A 19,328-nucleotide genomic window follows, 5' to 3' on the forward strand; every position below is an offset into this window, starting at 1 on the left:
GACTTCCCTGGTGGTACAGTGGTTAAGACTCTGTGCTTCCACTGCAGGGGACACGGGTTCAATCCCTGGTCAGGGAAGATCCCACATGCTGCACGGCGCAGGGGGGAATAAATCGTAATTGCTGACTGAAGAAGCTTAAGTGAGGATGAGAAGCCCAGGAGAAAGAAGAAAGGGATGAAGGCTTTGCACACTCTGACCCTCATGAACCCCCCGTTGGACCTCGTCCTGAGAAGCCATATCCTGCACGATCACCAGCACATGGCCTGAATCTTTGTCTGAAATGCCATCTGCTCAGCAGCCTCTCCAGACCCTCCCCATCATTCAGGACCCAGGCTCGGGCCAGCTTCTTGGCCAAGCTTCCCTGGCCCCCTGGCCCTGAGAACCAGCCTCCCCTCAGCCCACAGTCTGTCCTGTGAGCCCCTGAGCTGGGCTGAGGGACCCCCAACTGGGGAAATCCTGCCTTTATTGGCCAGGACTGGCTGTCCCCCTTAGACTGGGAGCACACGTGGTTGCAGCCTCACAGCTCAAGGTCACCTGCACTCGTTTCCTCCCTGAGGAAGGCACAAGCCCCGATGGCCCCCTCCTCAAATCAGAGCCACCTCATTATTGTAATCATTACACAGCTGCCTCGTGGCCTCTGTGCCCTCCAGTCACCTCTTCCACTGCAGCAGAATGATTTTTTTTTCTAGTCACTTCCCTGCCTGTAACCATTCCGGGGCTCCCATTGCCCGCAGGGCAAGGTCCTCATCCTCAGCCTGGCACTCGTGACCCTTTGTGCCTTGCCTCTGGGGCTCACCTGCCCATTCACCTGCTCACATACCAGGTTCCAGCTACACTTGACCTCTTGCCGTTCCCCAAACAATCCACACAATCTCATGATGTTGACCTTTGCCCATATGGCTCTTTCCACCTGGCTTTCTTACTTTCCTAATCCAGCTGGCAAACTCCCATTCAACCTTTGAAACCCAACTTAAGACCAAGGGTTGATAATTTTTTTTTTCTGTAAAGGTCCAAATAGAAATATTTCAGGCTTTGTGGGCCATACAGTTTCTGTCATGATAACTCAACTCTGCCACTGTAGGAAGCATATTCATACATAAACAGATGGTGCTGTGTTCCAATAAAATTTTATTTCCAGGAACAGGTGGCAGGTGGGATAGTTTGCCCACCCCTGTTCAAAAGTCATCTCACAAATCTTCCCAGAAGACAGAGTTCAACCATGCCTTCTCGCAAAGCCCTCTGTACCTTACATATTTTATAATAATACAAACCCCGATTGTAATGATTCTACAGTTGTGATGATTAAATGGGATGGTGGTCACACCATCGTCTCTCACCTGGGTTGCTGCAAGAGCCTTCTCACTGGTCTCCCAGCCTTTGCCTTGCCCTTACAGTCTATTCCTACAGAACAGACACAGTTTGTTAAAATGTAAGCCTGGGGCTTCCCTGGTGGCACAGTGGTTGGGAGTCTGCCTGCCGATGCAGGGGACACGGGTTCGTGCCCCAGTCCAGGAAGATCCCGCATGCCATGGAGCGGCTGGGCCCGTGAGCCAAGGCCGCTGAGCCTGCGCATCCGGAGCCTGTGCTCCGCAACGGGAGAGGCCACAGCAGTGAGAGGCCCGCGTACCGCAAAAAAAAAAAAAAAAAAAAAAAAGTAAGTCTGACAGGCCACTCCTGTGTTCAAAAACTCCCCGTGCCTCCTCATTTCCCTCAGAGTGAAAGCTAAAGTTAAAAAATTGTCCACAGTGTCCTACAGGCGCTGATTTCCCTTCAGCCTCATTGCCAACTACACTCCCTCTCACTCTACTCCAGGCTTAATAGCCTCTTTGTTTTTCTTGAAACAAACCAAGGAGACTCCTGTCTCAGGGCCTTTGCTCTTGCTGTTCCCTCCATTTGGAACACTTTCCTGGGTTATCACAGGGCTGGCTCCCTCGTCTCCCTCAGGTTTTTATTTGAATGTCTCCCTTCTCAAGGAGATATGGGGATATATGTATATGTATAGCTGATTCATTTTGTTATAAAGCAGAAACTCACACACCATTGGAAAGCAATTATACTCCAATAAAGATGTTAAAAAAAAAAGTCTCCCTTCTCAATCAGGCCTTCCTTGACCACACTTTTTTTTTTTTTTAATTTTATTTTGGCTGTGCCGGGTCTTTGTTGCAGCACGTGGGATCTTTAGTTGTGGCATGTGGACTCTTCACTGTGGCATGCATGCAGGATCTAGTTCCCAGACCAGGGATGGAACTTGGGCCCCCTGCATTGGGAGCGTGGAGTCCTACTCACTGGAGCATCAGGGAAGTCCCCCGGGCCACTCTTTTTTTTTTTTTTTTTTTTTTTTGCAGTACGCGGGCCTCTCACTGTTGTGACTTCTCCCGTTGCGGAGCACAGGCTCGGGACGCGCAGGCTCAGCGGCCATGGCTCACGGGCCCAGCCACTCCACGGCATGTGGGATCTTCCCGGACCGGGGCACGAACCCGCATCCCCTGCATCAGCAGGCGGACTCTCAACCACTGCGCCACCAGGGAAGCCCTTGGGCCACTCTTTTAAAGCTGCAATCCTCCCATCTCCCCTCCCTGCTTTTACCCCATAGCATTTATCACCTTCTAACACACTGTATTTTTTCCCAACTTTTTAATTATAAAAATGTTCAAACACACAGAAAATGGAAGAATGAGTACAAAGGCACTCATGTACACAACCTCAGATTCAACACACTAGGTTTTTGGAAAGTAAGATGGTAATATCATGACACTTCACCCAAAGACTTTAGCAAAACACACTGTATGTCTGACCTCTCTGTCTTCATTATTGTCTGTCTTTCCCAACAGGACTGTGAACACTGTGAGGGCAAGGATTTTGTCTCTTTTCTCTGCTGTGGTTTCCTCAGCACCAAGAACACTGCCTGACACATAGTAGGTCCTCCTGCAGTGTAGGGAAGGAAAAGTCGAGACAGGTCTTGATTCTGGTTCTGCCTCTCACTGACATCTGACTCTGTGAATCATTTCCCCTGACAGAATCTTGGTTTCTCCATCTATAAGGTGGAGATAATCGTACTACTTCTCAGGATTGTCATGAGGATCAAACAAGGTAAAAGTGTAAAATTCACCTTGAGCATGTTTGTTAATTTCCATCTAACTCTTTGAGGAGGGGACTTGGGTCGACCTTGGGCTCTGGGATGATTGTAGCTGCAGGGTCTAGCACAGCCCCTCAAGAGAAGCTCTTTGACTTGAACTGCTCCAAAGCAAAATCCAGCAGAAACTGAAAGGAGTACCTACTCGGTGCTTACTTGCCCCCTCCCTTTCCACTGCTTGCTCATTCAGTGCTACCTACTAACTCTGGATTCTTCATCTCTTGCTTTACCCACTCATTTAATAGTTTTCACCAGAAACACCCAAGGGAGGGGCACTCAACTTCATCAGGCCTTGAATCTATTGTATTATTTTCTTCTATTTATTACTTTCTTTCTACTATATTTTATTAATTTCCTCTATGGATCTTTGAGTGTTTCTAAAGATTGATCCAGATGATTGATCTCTCTTCCTTGGCCTTTTCTGCATTTCAGATTCAGTTGTGTGTCTGTGTTGCCAAACCTGCCTTGTAGACTCACCTTGAATACGGGAGAGTATTTGCTGAAGAATGGGACTCATCCTGTTGAACCTCTGAGGTTTCCCAGGTCAGATTGCTCAGCAGTGGGTGGAAGCTCCCTGATAACCATCGCCCTAACTTCAATTGTTTGGGGTGCGGAGGGCAAGATACATTTCACTGAGAATTCTGAGTCTTCTTCCCACTCTCTCAACTCAAAGCTGAAACTCTGAACAAAATTTTAATCTTAGTGTAAAGGAACAGTTTCTTCACCCGTAAAATATGGACAAGAGTAACTACAATCCCCAGATGATGGATGTGAAGTCAAGTTACTTTGTAACTGGCAAAGCTCTGTACAAAGAGTAGTTACTGTGGTTAGTTTTATTAACTTGACTAGATTCTTAACTAAATCTTGCCCCAGTTATATTGGCTGCCCCCAGTCTGGGCACTGATATCTTGCGACAGAGAGGCAGAAATATTCCTTTTTTTTTTTTTTTTTTGCGGTACGCGGGCCTCTCACTGTTGTGGCCTCTCCCGTTGCGGAGCACAGTCTCTGGACGCGCAGGCTCAGCGGCCATGGCTCACGGGCCTAGCCCCTCTGCGGCATGTGGGATCTTCCCAGACCGGGGCACGAACCCGTGTCCCCTGCATCGGCAGGCGGACTCTCAACCACTGCGCCACCAGGGAAGCCCCCCAGAAATATTCTTCTATTCACAGGAATAACAAACAGAAACTACCCTTCCCATGCCAACAGAGAGCAGTTTGGACAATTTATCTAGATCTAAGGTTGGGGAATAATTAGGGGGAAGAAAATGTGTCCAACCAAGCCTGGCAGGCTGGACAGGGGACATGATCTGTTCAGTCAGAAACAGATTTGTGACTAAAACCCAGCCTCCTCCCTTCTATTTAACGCATTCTCAGCATTACTAATGATAACAACTGTCATTTATTTTTTAATATTTTTATTTACTTATTTGGCTGTCTCCAGTCTTTGTTGCAGCACGTGGGATCTTTAGTTGCAGCATGCAAACTCTTAGTTGCGGCATGAGAGATCTAGATCCCTGATCAGGGATGCAACCCAGGCCCCCTGCATAGGGAGCGCTGAGTCTTAACCACTGGACCAACCACCAGGGAAGTCCCACAACTGTCATTTATTGAAATCCCACTATGTGCAGGCAGGGGGACTAATTTATCTCTAGTCATCATAACAACCCCATGAGGTATTACTGTGCTCACTCTCAGATGAGGAGTTCACAGAGACCAAGTCATTTGCCCAAGTTTCTACTAAAAGTGCTGCAATATTTCCTGAGATCGGCTTGGGGAAGGGCTGCCAGAAACCAAGGAATAATTTTTTTTACCATAACTAAGTATTTTTTGCTTATACTAAAAAATCATTGTTCAGCTGAAATAGAAATTTAATCCCTTATTTTTATTTGCTAAATCTGGCAACCTTAGCTTGGAGGTACCCGGCAAAATCAAAGCAGGTTCCTGCTTGTTATGCCCTAACACATCTTTGTTGGTTTTGTTTTTGTCTTTACGAGCCGTCGTAAAAATCAGGTTCAGACTTCAGGCCTCTGACCGTTTTAGTGGGCTGAGGGCGGAGAACGGTGAGACCCCTGCCCCCCATTAACATGTCTGCCAAGGAGCGGTAACGCGAACCTTCCGCCACGCACAGACGTGCCCGCGTCCCGCCGCCGAGGATTGGCTCAGCCCAAAGCCCGGCCTCCCTCGGCCATGGGAGCCCCTTCCATTGGGCAGTTATAGAAGATGGCGGAGCCCCGCCCCTGCCTTCCTCTCGCGAAGCACAGGCTTCAGTGACTGGCGGAGAGCCGTGGCCGGCTTGTCACGTGGCCCGGGGCGCGTCTGTTTGCGGAAGTAGAAGGAAGTAGAAGTGCTGAGTAAGCCGAGGTGAGTGACGGCGCGGGGAAGGCGGGGCCAGGGGCACCTTTCCCAAACCTCCGTGCCCCAGACTCCTTGGGCTTCATCCCGACCGTCCCGCAGGCTTCCCTCTTGTTCCCCGATTCCGAGGCATGTCCTCCATTAACCCTTTTTTGACCCCTAAATGCCCCCAGCTTCCACCCTTTGATCCCCAAGCGTCCCCAGCTCCCATCCTGTGACCGCTCTTGTCTCATCTCTAACTTGTGTTCCCTCAGGGACCCCAGCTCCGACCCTGGGTTCCCCCTCTTTCTTCCCTGTGCGTCTCTCCTCTATCCCGTGCCTCACTTTCTGAGTCAACCCCTTCCCGTCGTCCCCCAGCTCTCAGTGGCTCTTTGTGCCCCCAGCTTTCAGTCTGGTTCCCATTCATTGTTCCCAACTTTCTTTCTGTGCCTTTCTAAGTGCTCCCGATTTTTCCGCCTCTGTGTCTTCCCACCCGATCCCCCACTGCATCTCTGTCTTCTGTGTCCCTCCATCTGTCTGCCCTGTTCTCCATCACTCTTCCCCATTTCTAACTCCCTGTTTCTCCCTGCTTATTGTCTCCCAGGTGCCTCCAGATTTCATCTGTACCTACACCCCCCCCTGCTCCCTCCTTTCCCATAGCCTATTCACCCCAGAGTCTCCCAATCCCCCAGTCCTGTGTCCATCTCCTGCTCCCACCGATGACCTGGAAGCTGGTGACGGGAAGTGTGTGACCCTTGTGACCATGTGACTGGAACGGGTAGGCCGGTGGGTGTGGGACAGGGAGGGCACAGGGCTCAGGGATCTATGCTCATTTTTTTTTTTTTTGCGGTACGCGGGCCTCTCACTGTTGTGGCCTCTCCTGTTGCGGAGCACAGGCTCCGGACGCGCAGGCTCAGCGGCCATGGCTCACGGGCCCAGCCGCTCCGCGGCATGTGGGATCTTCCCGGACCGGGGCACTAACCCGCGTCCCCTGCATCAGCAGGCGGACTCTCAACCACTGCGCCACCAGGGAAGCCCCTATGCTCATTTTTTGTATGGACTACTCACGCGACCTCAAATACCTTCCCTTCCCCTAAACTTCTGAGTCTTTCTCTTCACCTGCCCTCTTACCCACCCAACAGGATGTCAGGCAAGTTTGGTTTGGCACCACAGATGCTCCACCCTTGGGCTGAATGCAGTGTTTTTGTTATTGTCTCTGCCTTAAAATTTTCCTGGAGTTTGTTGGCCATTTCCTGTCTGAGTCTCAGTTTCCTCATCTGTGACAGGGGGATTGTATTTCCTGCCCTCCTAAGGCTGCCATGAGGTTCAAAATTTGAGAAAATGTAGAAGGCAAAGCTTTGTAACCAGCATGGCCCTGTACAAATGCATGGGTTTGCTATTGTGTCATTGGCAGAAAAGGGAAAGGGATAGAATGAAAAATCAAGGAGGGAAAGACAAGTCTTGCATTTAGCATTTGGCAGATTTATTGACCATCTGCTATGAGTCAGGCTCTTTTATATGTTATTTTACCATTTATTCATTCATTCCTCATTTATTTCACAAATATTAGTGGACTGTTTGCTATGTTCTAGGCTACCTTCATAGCCAATGTTACTCCCATTTAACACAATAAGGAAGAGAAGGCGATTGAGTTGCCTGAGTTCACACCAACTGATGTGGTTGGAGCTAGAATCTGAAGAGAGTACTTTATAACACCAGAGCCTGTGGTCGGATTGCTCTGCTCTGTAAGGGTCACTACTGTTGTCTAAGTGCCCAGGGCACTTTTTCCCTTACGTGGGTTACTTTCTTATTAAATGACAGTATCCTCAAAAGGGAATTTCCTTCTCACTCAGCAGAATGACATCACCAAGAGATAAAGGAAGGAGAAATTTAAATGCGGTGTGTGTGTCTGCACGTATGTACTGGGTGTGTGTGGGAGGAGGTAGGGGCTGTAGTGAAGGGGAGGTCTTGTGTTACAAGCTTCACTTTATAGAATGTGGCTCCTGGGAGAGCATTTTAATAGGTCCAGGCCTTAAATGCCTCTTCTCTTTTTTTGTCCATCCTCATTTTTTTTGGTGATCTCATCCAGTGACATAGCTTTAAGTACCATCTCTACTCTGACTCCAACTTCCAAATTTATATCTCCAGTCCGGTCCAGACATTTCCGCTGAATGATAGACACACACGTATTTGCTCCCTCAACATCTCAAACTTAGGAATTTCAAACTTAAAGTACTTAGAATTAAGCACCTGATATCCATCCCCTTCATCCCTTCCCTCACCCTCTACCAAAATCTGTCCCTCACGTGCACTTTCCCATCTTTAGGAAATGGCAGTATTCTTCTTTCGGTTGCTCTGGCTCAAGCTGTGAGAGTATCCTTTTTTTTAAAAAAAAAATACATTTATTTATTTAGTTATGGCTGTGTTGGGCCTTCGTTGCTGCGTGCGGGCTTTCTCTAATTGTGGCGAGCAGGGGCTACTCATCGCGATGGCTTCTCTTGTTGCAGAGCATGGGCTCTAGGCGCGCGGGCTTCAGTAGTTGTGGTGCACGGGCTCAGTTGCTCCGTGGCATGTGGGATCTTCGCGGACCAGGGCTCAAACCCGTGTCTCCTGCATTGGCAGGTGGATTCTTAACCACTGCGCCACCAGGGAAGACCTGTGAGATTATCCTTGATGCCTCTCTACACCCCTCATCCAGCCAGAGTTAACATCACTCCTTTGCTCCAAGCCCTGTAATAGCTTCTCCTCTCAATGTACCTGCCTGGCTCCCTGTTACCTTTCTGACCTTACTGGCTTCCTTGCTGTTCCTGGAACTCACCAGGCATGGTCCAGCCCCAGGGCCTTTGCACATGCGCTTCCCTCTGCTTGGAAAAGTCTTCACCTACATACCTGTATGACTTTTGCCCTCATTTCTTTTAAGTCTTTATTCAAGGTCAAGTTCTTGGTGAGGACTTGTTCACCCTATCTAAAATTTTAATCTCCACATGGACACTTCCTATCTCCCATCTTTCATTTATTTTTCTCCTTGGCGTCTAATCAGCATTCTGAAACTATGTCTTTATTTTGCCTATTTATCTTCTTTGTTATAGCCCCCTGTAAAATAGAAGTTCTAGGAGGGCAGGGATTTTATCTTTTTTGTTCACTAGTGTGTTCTCAGCAGTTGTAACAGTGCCTGCCACAGAATTGGTCCTTGATAAATATTTGTAGAGTGAATCATAAAGTGGTCACCCTGTATCATGCCACCAGCCCAAAAACGTCCTAAAGTCATCGGGGTCTCCCGTGGTGGGGAACTCCAGCAGCAGTTCTGGGCAGTTTGCTTCCAGCTGTGGTCCAGCTAAACAAAGTGGGTGAAAGAGACACCTTTTCCTTTTCGGAAAGACCATTTTGCTCTGGCTCATATGAATGGCAGTGCACTGTTCCATGAGAGCCTTGGCTTTTGGCACACAGGGGTCTGCACATCAAGCCTCACTCAGCCACGTTCCGTTCGGGATTTCTCCTGAAGGCAGCTTGAGGATTACGAGCTGGGGCTCTGGATTTCAACTAATGGGGTTCAGATCCTGGCAAGTTACATCACCTCCTGTGCCTCAGTTCCCTGTGTGTAACATGGGAAGAAGTATGCCTTCTCTTATGAGTGTTTTGAGGAATAAATATGATCATTACCCCCAAACTTGGTGAGGCATCTGGTGCTCAGTGGGTGCTGCATGAATGGGGCAGTGTTGCTGGGTGTGAGGTGACGGGAGCCAGCCCTCCCCCATTCCTCGATGGCTTAGGGAAGAGTCTGGGAAGAGCTGGGGTCAGGGTGAACACTTGGAGGGATGTTTTGTTTGGAGGCAGCCTTGGAGGCCCAGACGCTCGGATGAGAGGGAGAAATGGTGTTTCAGCTGATGTCTACATTCATCCTGTCTTTCCTTGTGCACTAATGGAGCACCTGCGTGCTCCGTGCAGGCTCTCTGCCTAGTGCTGTCAGGAGTCCGAGGAAGAAGGCGTGAGTCCAGTCGCCAGGCAACACCTCCCATTTCCTCTCTCTGGGCCTTGTTGCCCCCTATGCCAAACAGGGATAGCGATCGCACCGTCCCTGTCTCATGGGCATTTGTGAGCTTTGAGGCAGCTAACAGACGTGAAAACCCCCTGCCAGCCATAAAGCGAGGTGGCCTTGTGAGAGGATGTGCCGTGGGCCAGCATGCGGTGATGCGCTTGTGGGCTGGGAGGTGCAGATGGCAAGCGCTGCAGGAAGGAAGTCCGCGGGGGTCAGGGCAGGCAGAGTGCTCTGATCTGACCCTGTGTTCTCAGCCCGTCCTGCCAGGGCAGGGCACGGGGGTGACGTCGGCTGCGCCGGAGGCTGTGCTGTGCCAGTCGTTCCAATCATGGGACATCCTGTCATAAGCAGCTGGGGCTCACAAAGCCTGATTTCCAACTCAAGCAGTTCTGTGTGTGCTTCCAGAATCCCCATGTGGCCCGTCCCGTGAGGTCAGCCACCTGGCCCGGCTGTCCTGTCACGCACCTCCTGAGCAGCCATCCTGCCCCTCTGGTCCAGCAGCGAGCTTGACGAGTTTCCCTGTCTGGAGTATGAATGAGCTCAGCTTCAAGCACTGAATTTTCCAGATCAAAGCCCAGCAGGTGCCCCATAAAGGTTGCCCTGTGCTGGGGTGAGCTCCTGGGCATTTCTGTTGTGGACAGAGTGGGTGAGGAATGGGACATGTGGTGTGTTACCACCGCACAGGGTGAAGAGAGGAGGGAGGGGTGCCTCAGAGGTGCTGGCCCCCTGGGGCCTCCAGTTGGTTCATTCATTTGTTCTCATTCATTCACCAAACATTTATGTTATGCCCACTGTGAGACGGGAACAGCATGCCAGGTGCTTGGATAAATCCATAAAGGGGGGATGGGCCCCCCTCCCCCCAGCCAGCAGATAGGCATCACCATCCCAGGCTAAGTGGTCAGTGGGCGTGCACTGGGCGGGGTGGGGCACGGAGGAAGGCACACATGCACCTGGGGCTGGGAGGAGGGGAGGCGCAGGGTGTGATTCTTGGAGGAGGTGGCACGTAAACTGAGTCCTGAAGGGTGAGAAGGGGGTTATTTATCTGTCTGACAGCGCTTTCTTGAAAGCAGGCTCTGGGGCAGGTGAAGACGGCAGGGAGGACAGTCCAGGCAGGGGTCAGGGATGGGTAGGGGGTGGGGTGAGGGGTGTGGGTGGGGTCGTGTGCGCAGGGACCCTCCACGCTCCGAGTGGCAGCAGCTGCTCCCCAGCCCGGTGCCCATCCCTGCAGCTATGCCGGAAAGAACCTGGGCTCCAGGGTCAGAGGTGGTGGGGACAGGAGGAAGGGGACAGAAACGAGGCCAGCCTGCTACAATCGGTCCAGGATGTGGCCCAGGGTTTTCATTTCCTTTCTTCCACCTCGTGATGACAGTGGCCACTGTCTGTGCGCCCAAAGTGGCCAGCGTCCCACTTTCCCTCCACTGTGTCATCTCATCCTCATGCCTACCCTGGAAGGCTGGAGGAGGGCCAGGCCTGTCCTTTCTGGGGCCAGGCTGCTGTCAGTGTGGGGGGTGGCACCCTCGCCACCAGCCCTGGGGACCTTGAGGAGGGAGGCTCTCCTCTGGGGCGGGGCATCTGCCTTCCATCCAGCTGGACCCTCACGGTGACTCTCCTCCTTAACCCAGGTGGGCCGCGGGCGCTGGATGCTCCTGACTCCCTAGCTCCCTGTGAGCCCCTCTCCGGGTGCTGCAGCCTGCCTTCTGGGAAGCCTCTGTGCTGCTTTTCTAAGCCAGGCCTGACCCGCCCACGCCCCCTGACTCCCCAGATGCAGGCCCCAGAGGCTCAGCCTACACTCCCACTTTCTTTAAAAAATATAATAATTTTCTATACCATTTGGAAAATAGGGGAAAGAAAAAAAATTTGCCCATAAACCTAATACTCTCATCTACCCTTAGTATTTTGGTATGTTTTCTATCAGTTTTTTTTGTTCGTTTGTTTTGTTTTGTTTTTTGCTGTGCGTAATTTTTACTCAGTTAAATTATGTTTTAACAAACTTTCTTTGGGCCAAGTCTGGTGTTAGAGTTGATAGAAGTAAAAAGACCCAGTACCTGCCCATACGAAGCTCAGACTCCAGAGCTAGCCCATCTGGGCTCCAGTCCTCACTCCTCTACGTACTAGCCGTGCGACCTTGGGCCTGTTACTTTACCTCTCTGTTCCTTGATTGTCTCATATGTTGAATGAGGATAAGCATGGTAACGATTTCATAGGGTGGTGGTGCAGACGAAATGATTAATATATGTAAAGATCTTGCAACCGGGCCAGAGTACAGAAAGAGCCACATGAGTGCCTGGTGTGGTTCGTGCTGTGAAGTGTACAGTCTGGCAGGAGGATCAGGGCTTTTCCAGCTAGAAAAGGAGACATTCTCGATAGACAAAGCAATGCAGACAGGCAAGGAGGTGCGAAATAGCATTGCTTTCTGGAATCGCGTGTGGTTTGGAGCTGACAGGGTGGGAATGATGGGGAGAGACAGGACGGGCAGGCAGTGGCTTTGCAGGCCGAGCTCGCAGCCCAGAACAGCACAGGGAGCATCATGGACTCATTGCCACCGAGCCTATAACGATGCCACGTGCTTTCCCTGAGTTGTTACCACCTTCTCAGTAGCAGCCTTTAGTGACCACACGGCGTCTTGGGGGTAACGTGTCATAACTTACAATTCCCCTAATGCTGGGTATTGAAGTTGCTTCCATTTCTGTGTCAAAACAGAAATTGTTCTAAAGCATATTGCTGTGCATGCCATGTGTTCTGTTTTGGGGGAATTCTTTTCCGGATACCAAGTCCCATGCCTTCTCTTGGGGTCCCAGCCCCTCTCCCCTGGCCGTGGGGAAAGGCACAGGTACCCGGCTCCTCTGTCCTTTCAGCTCCCAAGCGTGGAAGAAAGAAGGACCTTGACGTAGGTCTAAGCATCCTCACGAACGTTCTCATTTAATCCTCACCGCACGTGAGAGGCGAGCGTTGTCCTCGTTTTAAAGGAGGAGAAACTGACTCTCACGATCTGCTCGTACCACATCAAAAAAGGAAAGACGTTACGAAGCTTCACAGCGTTTTCAAAGCTCTCCAGTCGTGGTCTCTAAGCCTCAGTTTCCTTATCTGTAAAAGGGGGTGATGCAACTAAAGAGGGCTAATGTTTGTTGAAAGTTACTATCTGCCAGGTACTGTTATTAGGCACTGTTGTGATCCCCATGTTACAGTTGAAGAAACTGACTCAGAGAGGTTAAGTAACTTGTCCAAGGTCACACAGCTGGTCAGTGGTGAGGCTGGGATTTGAATGCAGTTTTGCTCCCAAGCTGCACTGTGTGCTTTGGCCGTCTGCCTCGTACAATTTGTGAGAATTAAATGAGACAATCACGTGCAGTGCTTATCTCAGGGCCTACTACCTAGTAAGTGCTTAGTAAGCGTCTCCTGATGTGATGATTATTGATGACCCCTACTGCCTTTTTAGATGATGCTTCGTAGGCCTCTTGCTTTTCCTTTCATCCCTAATGTTGCTCCTCCCTCCACCCATAGGCCAGGGTATGACTAGTATCCACTCACATGTCCACTCTCTCCCATGGTGCCCACACTCGCATGCTCTGTCCTGCAACTGACCTGCTCTTTTGGCAGGTGACATCCTGGCACAGAGGCAGGGGTGGCCTCCAGCCAGTTGTCATGCAGCTTTGGTGGCACTGCCTGAGGAAGGTAGTGTGCTTTCTGGGAATCCAGGAAATAACAAGACATCTGATTCTGTTATCCAAACTGGGGACAGTTTCCATCGCAGAACCTGTGACCCTGTGGGTAGGAAACAAAATTTCCACCCAAACCTATGTCACTGTTTCTAAGTCTTTACGTTCATGCTCATTTCCGAGGAGCCTGCTTTTGCGTTCTCTCAGAGCTCTTTGGGAAGCCCGTGGTAGCAGGCACCAGAGGTTTTAGACAAATGCCCCCGATGGAGTGTGAGATGACACTGGTCCCTTTGTGGCATCCAGTAGAGAGGGGACACTGGTTTTGTTTGTGGAATTCAAATGACCAGTGCTAAGCTCTTTGAGCTCCCAAAAGTCGACGCCATACTTTACAGGGTGAGAACACCCCGTTTGCACAGGGCAGTGTCACCCATCACGTGCGTTCATGTCTGCCATCTCCTTTGATCACAACAGCCCCATGCTGCAGATGAGAAAACTGAGTCTCTTTTGGGGAAACTGGGTCAGGGGGCAGGACAGTGCTGGTCACCTGTGCACAGTGGCAGCCCTGGAACTTCTCGTCAACCCTTCTTCCCTCCCACTCAGTGCTGTTTCTCTTTCTTTCCCCTCCTTTCCAGGTCCCTCCAGGCCCAGAGTCCGGGGAGCAGCGCTGATGGGGAGCCACCTGGGTGCCCATGCAGGAAACCCCCATGCGTGGTGAGGTGGGCATGGGAGACCGAGCCCAGCTGACCAGAGACCTCGTTTTCTTCCAGACTGAGGGGGAAGGTGGCGGGGCCTCCCCGCCAGCCCCACGGAGGATGCAGTTCTTTGGCCGCCTGGTCAGCACCCTCAGCAGCGTCACCAACTTGTTCTACAACCCATTCCGGGTGAAGGAGGTGGCCATGGCAGACTACAGCTCGAGCAGCCGGGTCCAGGAAGAAAGGCAGCTGATTCTGTTCCAGAACGCTCCCAGTCGCACGTGGGACTGCATCCTGGTCAACCCCAGGAACCCCCAGAGTGGATTCCGGTGGGTGATGGTCCAGTGCCCCACACACACTTCTCTCCTTTGACTCCTCCCAGGTCTCAGCCTGGAGGTCCCTTGGCCGAGAGCAGCTTCTTCAGGTTGACATCTGAGGGGTCTGTTGGGGGTGGGGCTGCTTTTAAAACGGAGGGAGGGGCTTCCTGGACTCGACACCTTCCGGCCCATCAGGGTCCCGGCAGCAGGGGCTGGGGCTGGAGGACTGTTGCCTGCCTCGAGGCTTGACCCATACAGATGGAAGGAGGGAGGGAGGAAGGACGGAGAAGCCGAGGAGGTCAAATCGGGGAAGGCCCAGGGATCACCTGTAGCCCTGGGTCCTTAAGGCGTGACTGTCCTGGTAGGGGCTGGTTGGCCGAGGTTTGTTCAGGGGAGCCTGGAAGGGGTGGACAGCTGCTCTTCTCAGGGCATGCTGGGCCCCCCTCTGTGGGCTAGAGGAACGTGTAGGAATCCAGGACAGGGCTGAGGGAACTGAGCAGCTGCAGGGCCGGTTGGAAAAAGGGGAGAGGAGTGACCAAGGACCCCAAATGCAGGGTCCAGGGGAGCTTGGCAGACTGGGGCTGAGTTGGGCTAGTGCTGATGGTCCTGCTTCATCCGTTCACCCACCTGGCTGTCCTGTCGTCCAGGGAGTGAGCTGGGAGGCAGGGATGGAGGTTGGAGGGTGGGAGGCTGGAGCGGAGGTTCTGAAGAGCTGCAGAAATGGTGATGCCAAGACCTGGGAGTCGCTGGCAGTGAGGGCTGTTGGGGGGATGGGGGCACTGTGCCAGAGCCCTGGGCTTTTCACTGGGGGTAGTCATCGTGGGGGGTCCCCCACTGCTCCGAACACCCTGAGCTTTGTGGAGAGGGCTTGGTGTACTGGACTTCCTCTTCAGGGGGCCGAGCTTCTGTCTTTTAAGTCTCCTCCTTTGCTTGCCTGGAGGGCTTTGTCCCCAAAGTACTTAAGTGTGTTGGACGGAGGTGTCAGGGTCCTGCTTCCAGCCTCCAGGTAGAGGTGCTCCTATTGTTCTGTAACTGCAGAGCTTCAGGTTGGGGGAGGGGATCAGGGTCTTCCGAATCCTCAGGTTTTATTTCCTAAGGCCTGGGAGTCCCACGACACCCCTATGGGTGGAGAGTTGGATGCTGGCTGATACAGACGGCAGCAATGCTAGTATCACGTTATATTAGTGCGTGTGAGGCGCTGGTCTAACTGTTAGCTCCCTCTGTCCTCACCACAGTCCCCAGAGGTAGGGCTATTATTGACCCCTTCTTACAGAGGAGGAAACAAAGCTCAAAGAAATTAGGTAACTTGCCTGAGGTCACAAAGCCACTCATAGCAGAGCTGGGGTACAGACATCCTGGCTCCAGAACCCACCTCTTCCTTTTCCTCCAGGCAGGCCGCTTTGCAGTGTGATGAGCTGGGCCCATCCTGGGCCCCCAGCCTGACATATGGTCCAGGCGCCTGGCTCTTCTGGGGTGAGCCCCATGGTGGTCACTTGTAGCACCGCCGTGTACATTGTGATAACGTCCATACCTCTCTTCCTGGTACGAGTTAATCATTTACTGCTGACATTGATTTGTGACATATGCTGTTTGACGAACCCCGCCAGCCCCTCGCTGGTATCTCAGCAGAAGCAGGGCTGCACGTCCCAGAAATCCTGGGAGGAATGATCAAAGCGTGTGTGACACGTGATCTTTGCTTCTCGAAAGGGGACTTTTTTTTTTTTTTTTTGCGGTACACGGGCCTCTCACTGTTGTGGCCTCTCCTGTTGTGGAGCACAGGCTCCGGACGCGCAGGCTCAGCGGCCATGGCTCATGGGCCCAGCCGCTCCGCGGCATGTTGGATCCTCCCAGACCGGGGCACGAACCTGTGTACCCTGCATCGGCAGGCGGACTCTCAACCTCTGCGCTACCAGGGAAGCCCAGGGGACTGACTTTTGAGGCCCTCTGTGCTGGGACTTTGCCTGGACACACACCCTAAGGTTTGCCCGTTCACTGTTTATCCAGCCCACAGCCCATCTCCACCAGCAGCAGGTCTCTGCCCTCCAAGGGCTCAGGCAGTAGCCAGAAAAGGTGGATCAGGACCCAGCATTCAGTGGGGTAAATGTGGGGTACATGGGCTTGTGTCAGACTCATGTTCCCCGGACAGACCTTCACTCTTTACACGTTTTGTTTGCCCTTGTTTTTCCATCTGCTAAGAATGTTCTTCCCGCAACCTTGGCCTGTGACTCATGTGTCCCTGCTCTGTGAGCCTGTGCTCACCCCTCTGTTCTCCCTCAGCAGTGTCTGTACCTTTGTCCGCCCCTCTTGCCACAGATTGCCACATGTCTGTTTGCACATCTGTCTCCCCCACCAGACCACAGAGCTCTGGAAGGACAGGGCCTGGATCTGAGTCAGTATTCCATTGTATGGAATGTACCACATCTTCTTCATCCATTCATGTTGATGGACGCTTAGGTTGCTTCCATATCTTAGCAATTGTAAATAATGTTGCCATGAACATTGGGGTGCATGTATCTTTTTATTTACTTACTTACTTATTTATTTATTTGGCTGCGTTGGGTCTTTGTTGCTGTGCGTGGGCTTTCTCTAGTTGCAGCGAGTGGGGGCTACTCTTCCTTGCGGTGCGCAGGCTTCTCGTTGCAGTGGCTTCTCTTGTTGCGGAGCACAGGCTCTAGGCGCACGGGCTTAGTAGTTGTGGCTCACGGGCTCTAGAGTGCAGGCTCAGTAGTTGTGGCGCACAGGCTTAGTTGCATGCAGCATGTGGGATCTTCCCGGACCAGGGCTCGAATCCGTGTCCCCTGCATTAGCAGGCGGATTCTTAACCACTGTGCCACCAGGGAAGTCGGATATTTTTCTATATTATCTTCTAGAAGCTTTATTGTTTTGCTTTTACAACTAGGTTGATAATCTACCTGGAATTTTTTTTTTTTTTAACGTATGGTGTGAAATAGGACTCAAATTTCTTTTTCTTGTTTTTCAGCTGGAGATTCAGTTTTCCCAGGACCTTTTATTTTATTTTATTTTTTTGCGGTATGTGGGCCTCTCACTGTTGCGGCCTCTCCCGTTGCAGAGCACAGGCCCCGGACGCACGGGCTCAATGGCCATGGCTCACGGGCCCAGCTGCTCCGCGGCATGTGGGATCTTCCCAGACCGGGGTACAAACCCGTGTCCCCTACATCGGCAGGCGGACTCTCAACCACTGCGCCACCAGGGAAGCCCTCCCAGGACCTTATGTCACAAACTGTTCTTTTCCACTGCTCTATAATGCCATTGGACATAAATCCAGGCGTCCCTCCCTGTAGGAATGGATTCGTTTCTAGTCACTGTTCTATTTTTCTTTTCTTGCACCAATACAATGCTGTCTTGTAACTTCATAATGAATCTTGATATCTGGTAGAACAAGTTCTCACTTCCTTCGTCTTCAAGATTATTTTGGCTATTCTCAACTCTTTGCATTTTTATGGGACAAAGAAGTTCCACCCACAAAACAAACAAGCAAAGAAAGAAACAAAGCCTCTGCTCTTGAGATTTAAGATTGGTATTGCACTGACTCTATAGATCAGTTCAGTAAGAAATGACAACTTAATATTGTCTAGTCTTCCAGACTATAAACCTGAAATACCCTCCCACTTATTTAGGTTTTCTTTAATTTCTCTCAATAGTTCTTTGTAGTTTTCTGCACATTCGTTTTGGACATATTTTGTTAGATTTATTCCTAGTGTTTGACATGTTTTGATGTTATAATAAATGATATTTATTAAAATTTAATTTTCTACCTGTTTGTTGTTGTATATAGCCAGGCAGTTGATCTTTTGTATATTCACCTTGTGTTCAGCAACCTTGCTAAACTCATTTATTAGTTCTAATAATTTATCTATAGGACTTTTTGGATCTTCTGAGAACATAATCATATCATCATGAACATAATGACAGTTTTTGCTTCTTCCTTTCCAATCCTTATACTTTTAATTTATTTTTCTTGCCGTACTACACTGGTAAGAATGACGAGTAAAATGGTGAAGCAAGCATCCTTATCTCATTCCTGTCTCAAAAGGGAAAGCTTCAACATCATACCATTAAGCATGATGTTTGTTCTAAGTTTTTTGCAGATACCCTCTGTTGCATTAAGGATATTCCTTTTTATTCTCAGTTTTCTAAGAGCTTTCTTTTTTAAAAATTCATGAATGGGTGTTGTATATTATCAGATGCTCATACTGAAACAATTGAGATTTGCATTTATTAGCTTATTAGTTTCTCCTTTATTTTGTCAGCGTGGTGAATTATACATTGATTTGGGTGATTGGTTGGTTTTGAAACATTAATGCAGCCATATATTCTGGGAATAAATCTCTCCTTGTCATGATGTAGCATCCCTTTTGTACATTGCTAGATTAAATCAAATATTTGTTTAGGATTTTCAGCACTATGTTTATGAGAGATATTATCCTGTAATTTTCTTTTTAAAAAACATTCTTAGCAGGTTTTGGTGTCAGCTTTAGCTGGCTGCATAAAAAATGTTGAGAAGTAATCCTTCTCCTATTTTCTGCAAATTGTTTAAGATTGATATTACTACTTTCTTAAATGTCTGGAAGAATTCATGGGTGAAGCCATCTGAGCCTGGAGTTTCCTTTGTGTGAAGCTTTTCAATATGTATTCAATTCTTTAACAGATACAGGACTACCAGATTTTCTCCTTCTTGTATCAGTTTTGGTATGTTGTGTTATCAAGAAATGTCAAATTCGTTGGCATAAAGTTGTTCATAATGTCCTCTTTTTTCCTTTTTAACATCTGAAGAATCTGAAAAGACGGTACTTCGGGTTTTCTGTATTTCTCATTGAGCTTTGTTAGGGGTTTATTGATTTTTTAAAGTCTTTTCAAAGAACCAACTTTTGACTGCGTTTAAGCCAAATGCTGCTGTATGTATGCTAATGTCATTTACCCTGTCCATTAGCTGTTTTACTAATGTTTAAGTAGTTAAAAATTGCAAAATGCATCCTTGACTTATTACAGTCTACCTTTTTAAATAATATATTTATTTTATCTATTTATTTATTTGACTGCTTTGGGTCTTGGTTGCAGCATGTGGGATCTTCGTTGCCACGTGTGGGATCTTTTTTTTTTTTTTTAGTTGCGGCACGAGGGATCTTTAGCTGCGGCATGTGAA

The 19,328-nt window shown here is 49.9% G+C and overlaps 1 protein-coding gene across 14 annotated transcripts in view; it reads left to right on the top strand.

The window, feature by feature from the left end:
* The first annotated feature begins 5,410 nt into the window (after positions 1-5,410).
* The window catches only part of PLA2G6 (phospholipase A2 group VI), a 52,054-nt gene continuing 38,136 nt past the window's right edge, over positions 5,411-19,328 (top strand). For 6 of the 14 annotated variants that reach the window (XM_081249426.1, XM_081249427.1, XM_081249428.1 and 3 more), the window contains exons 1-3: positions 5,524-5,613; positions 6,068-6,241; positions 13,788-14,176. In XM_081249426.1, coding sequence (XP_081105552.1) covers positions 13,845-14,176 — 332 coding nt within the window. In that variant the 5' untranslated portion in view covers positions 5,524-5,613; positions 6,068-6,241; positions 13,788-13,844. Of the gene's footprint in view, positions 5,494-5,523; positions 5,614-6,067; positions 6,250-12,907; positions 13,549-13,787; positions 14,177-19,328 lie in introns of those variants that run through there. The other 8 variants (XM_081249436.1, XM_081249432.1, XM_081249438.1 and 5 more) reach the window with 8 other exon arrangements.

The sequence above is a fragment of the Mesoplodon bidens genome, assembly GCF_964165515.1.
Source record: "Mesoplodon bidens genome assembly, chromosome: 11".
In the NCBI taxonomy this organism is placed as follows: domain Eukaryota; kingdom Metazoa; phylum Chordata; class Mammalia; order Artiodactyla; family Ziphiidae; genus Mesoplodon; species Mesoplodon bidens.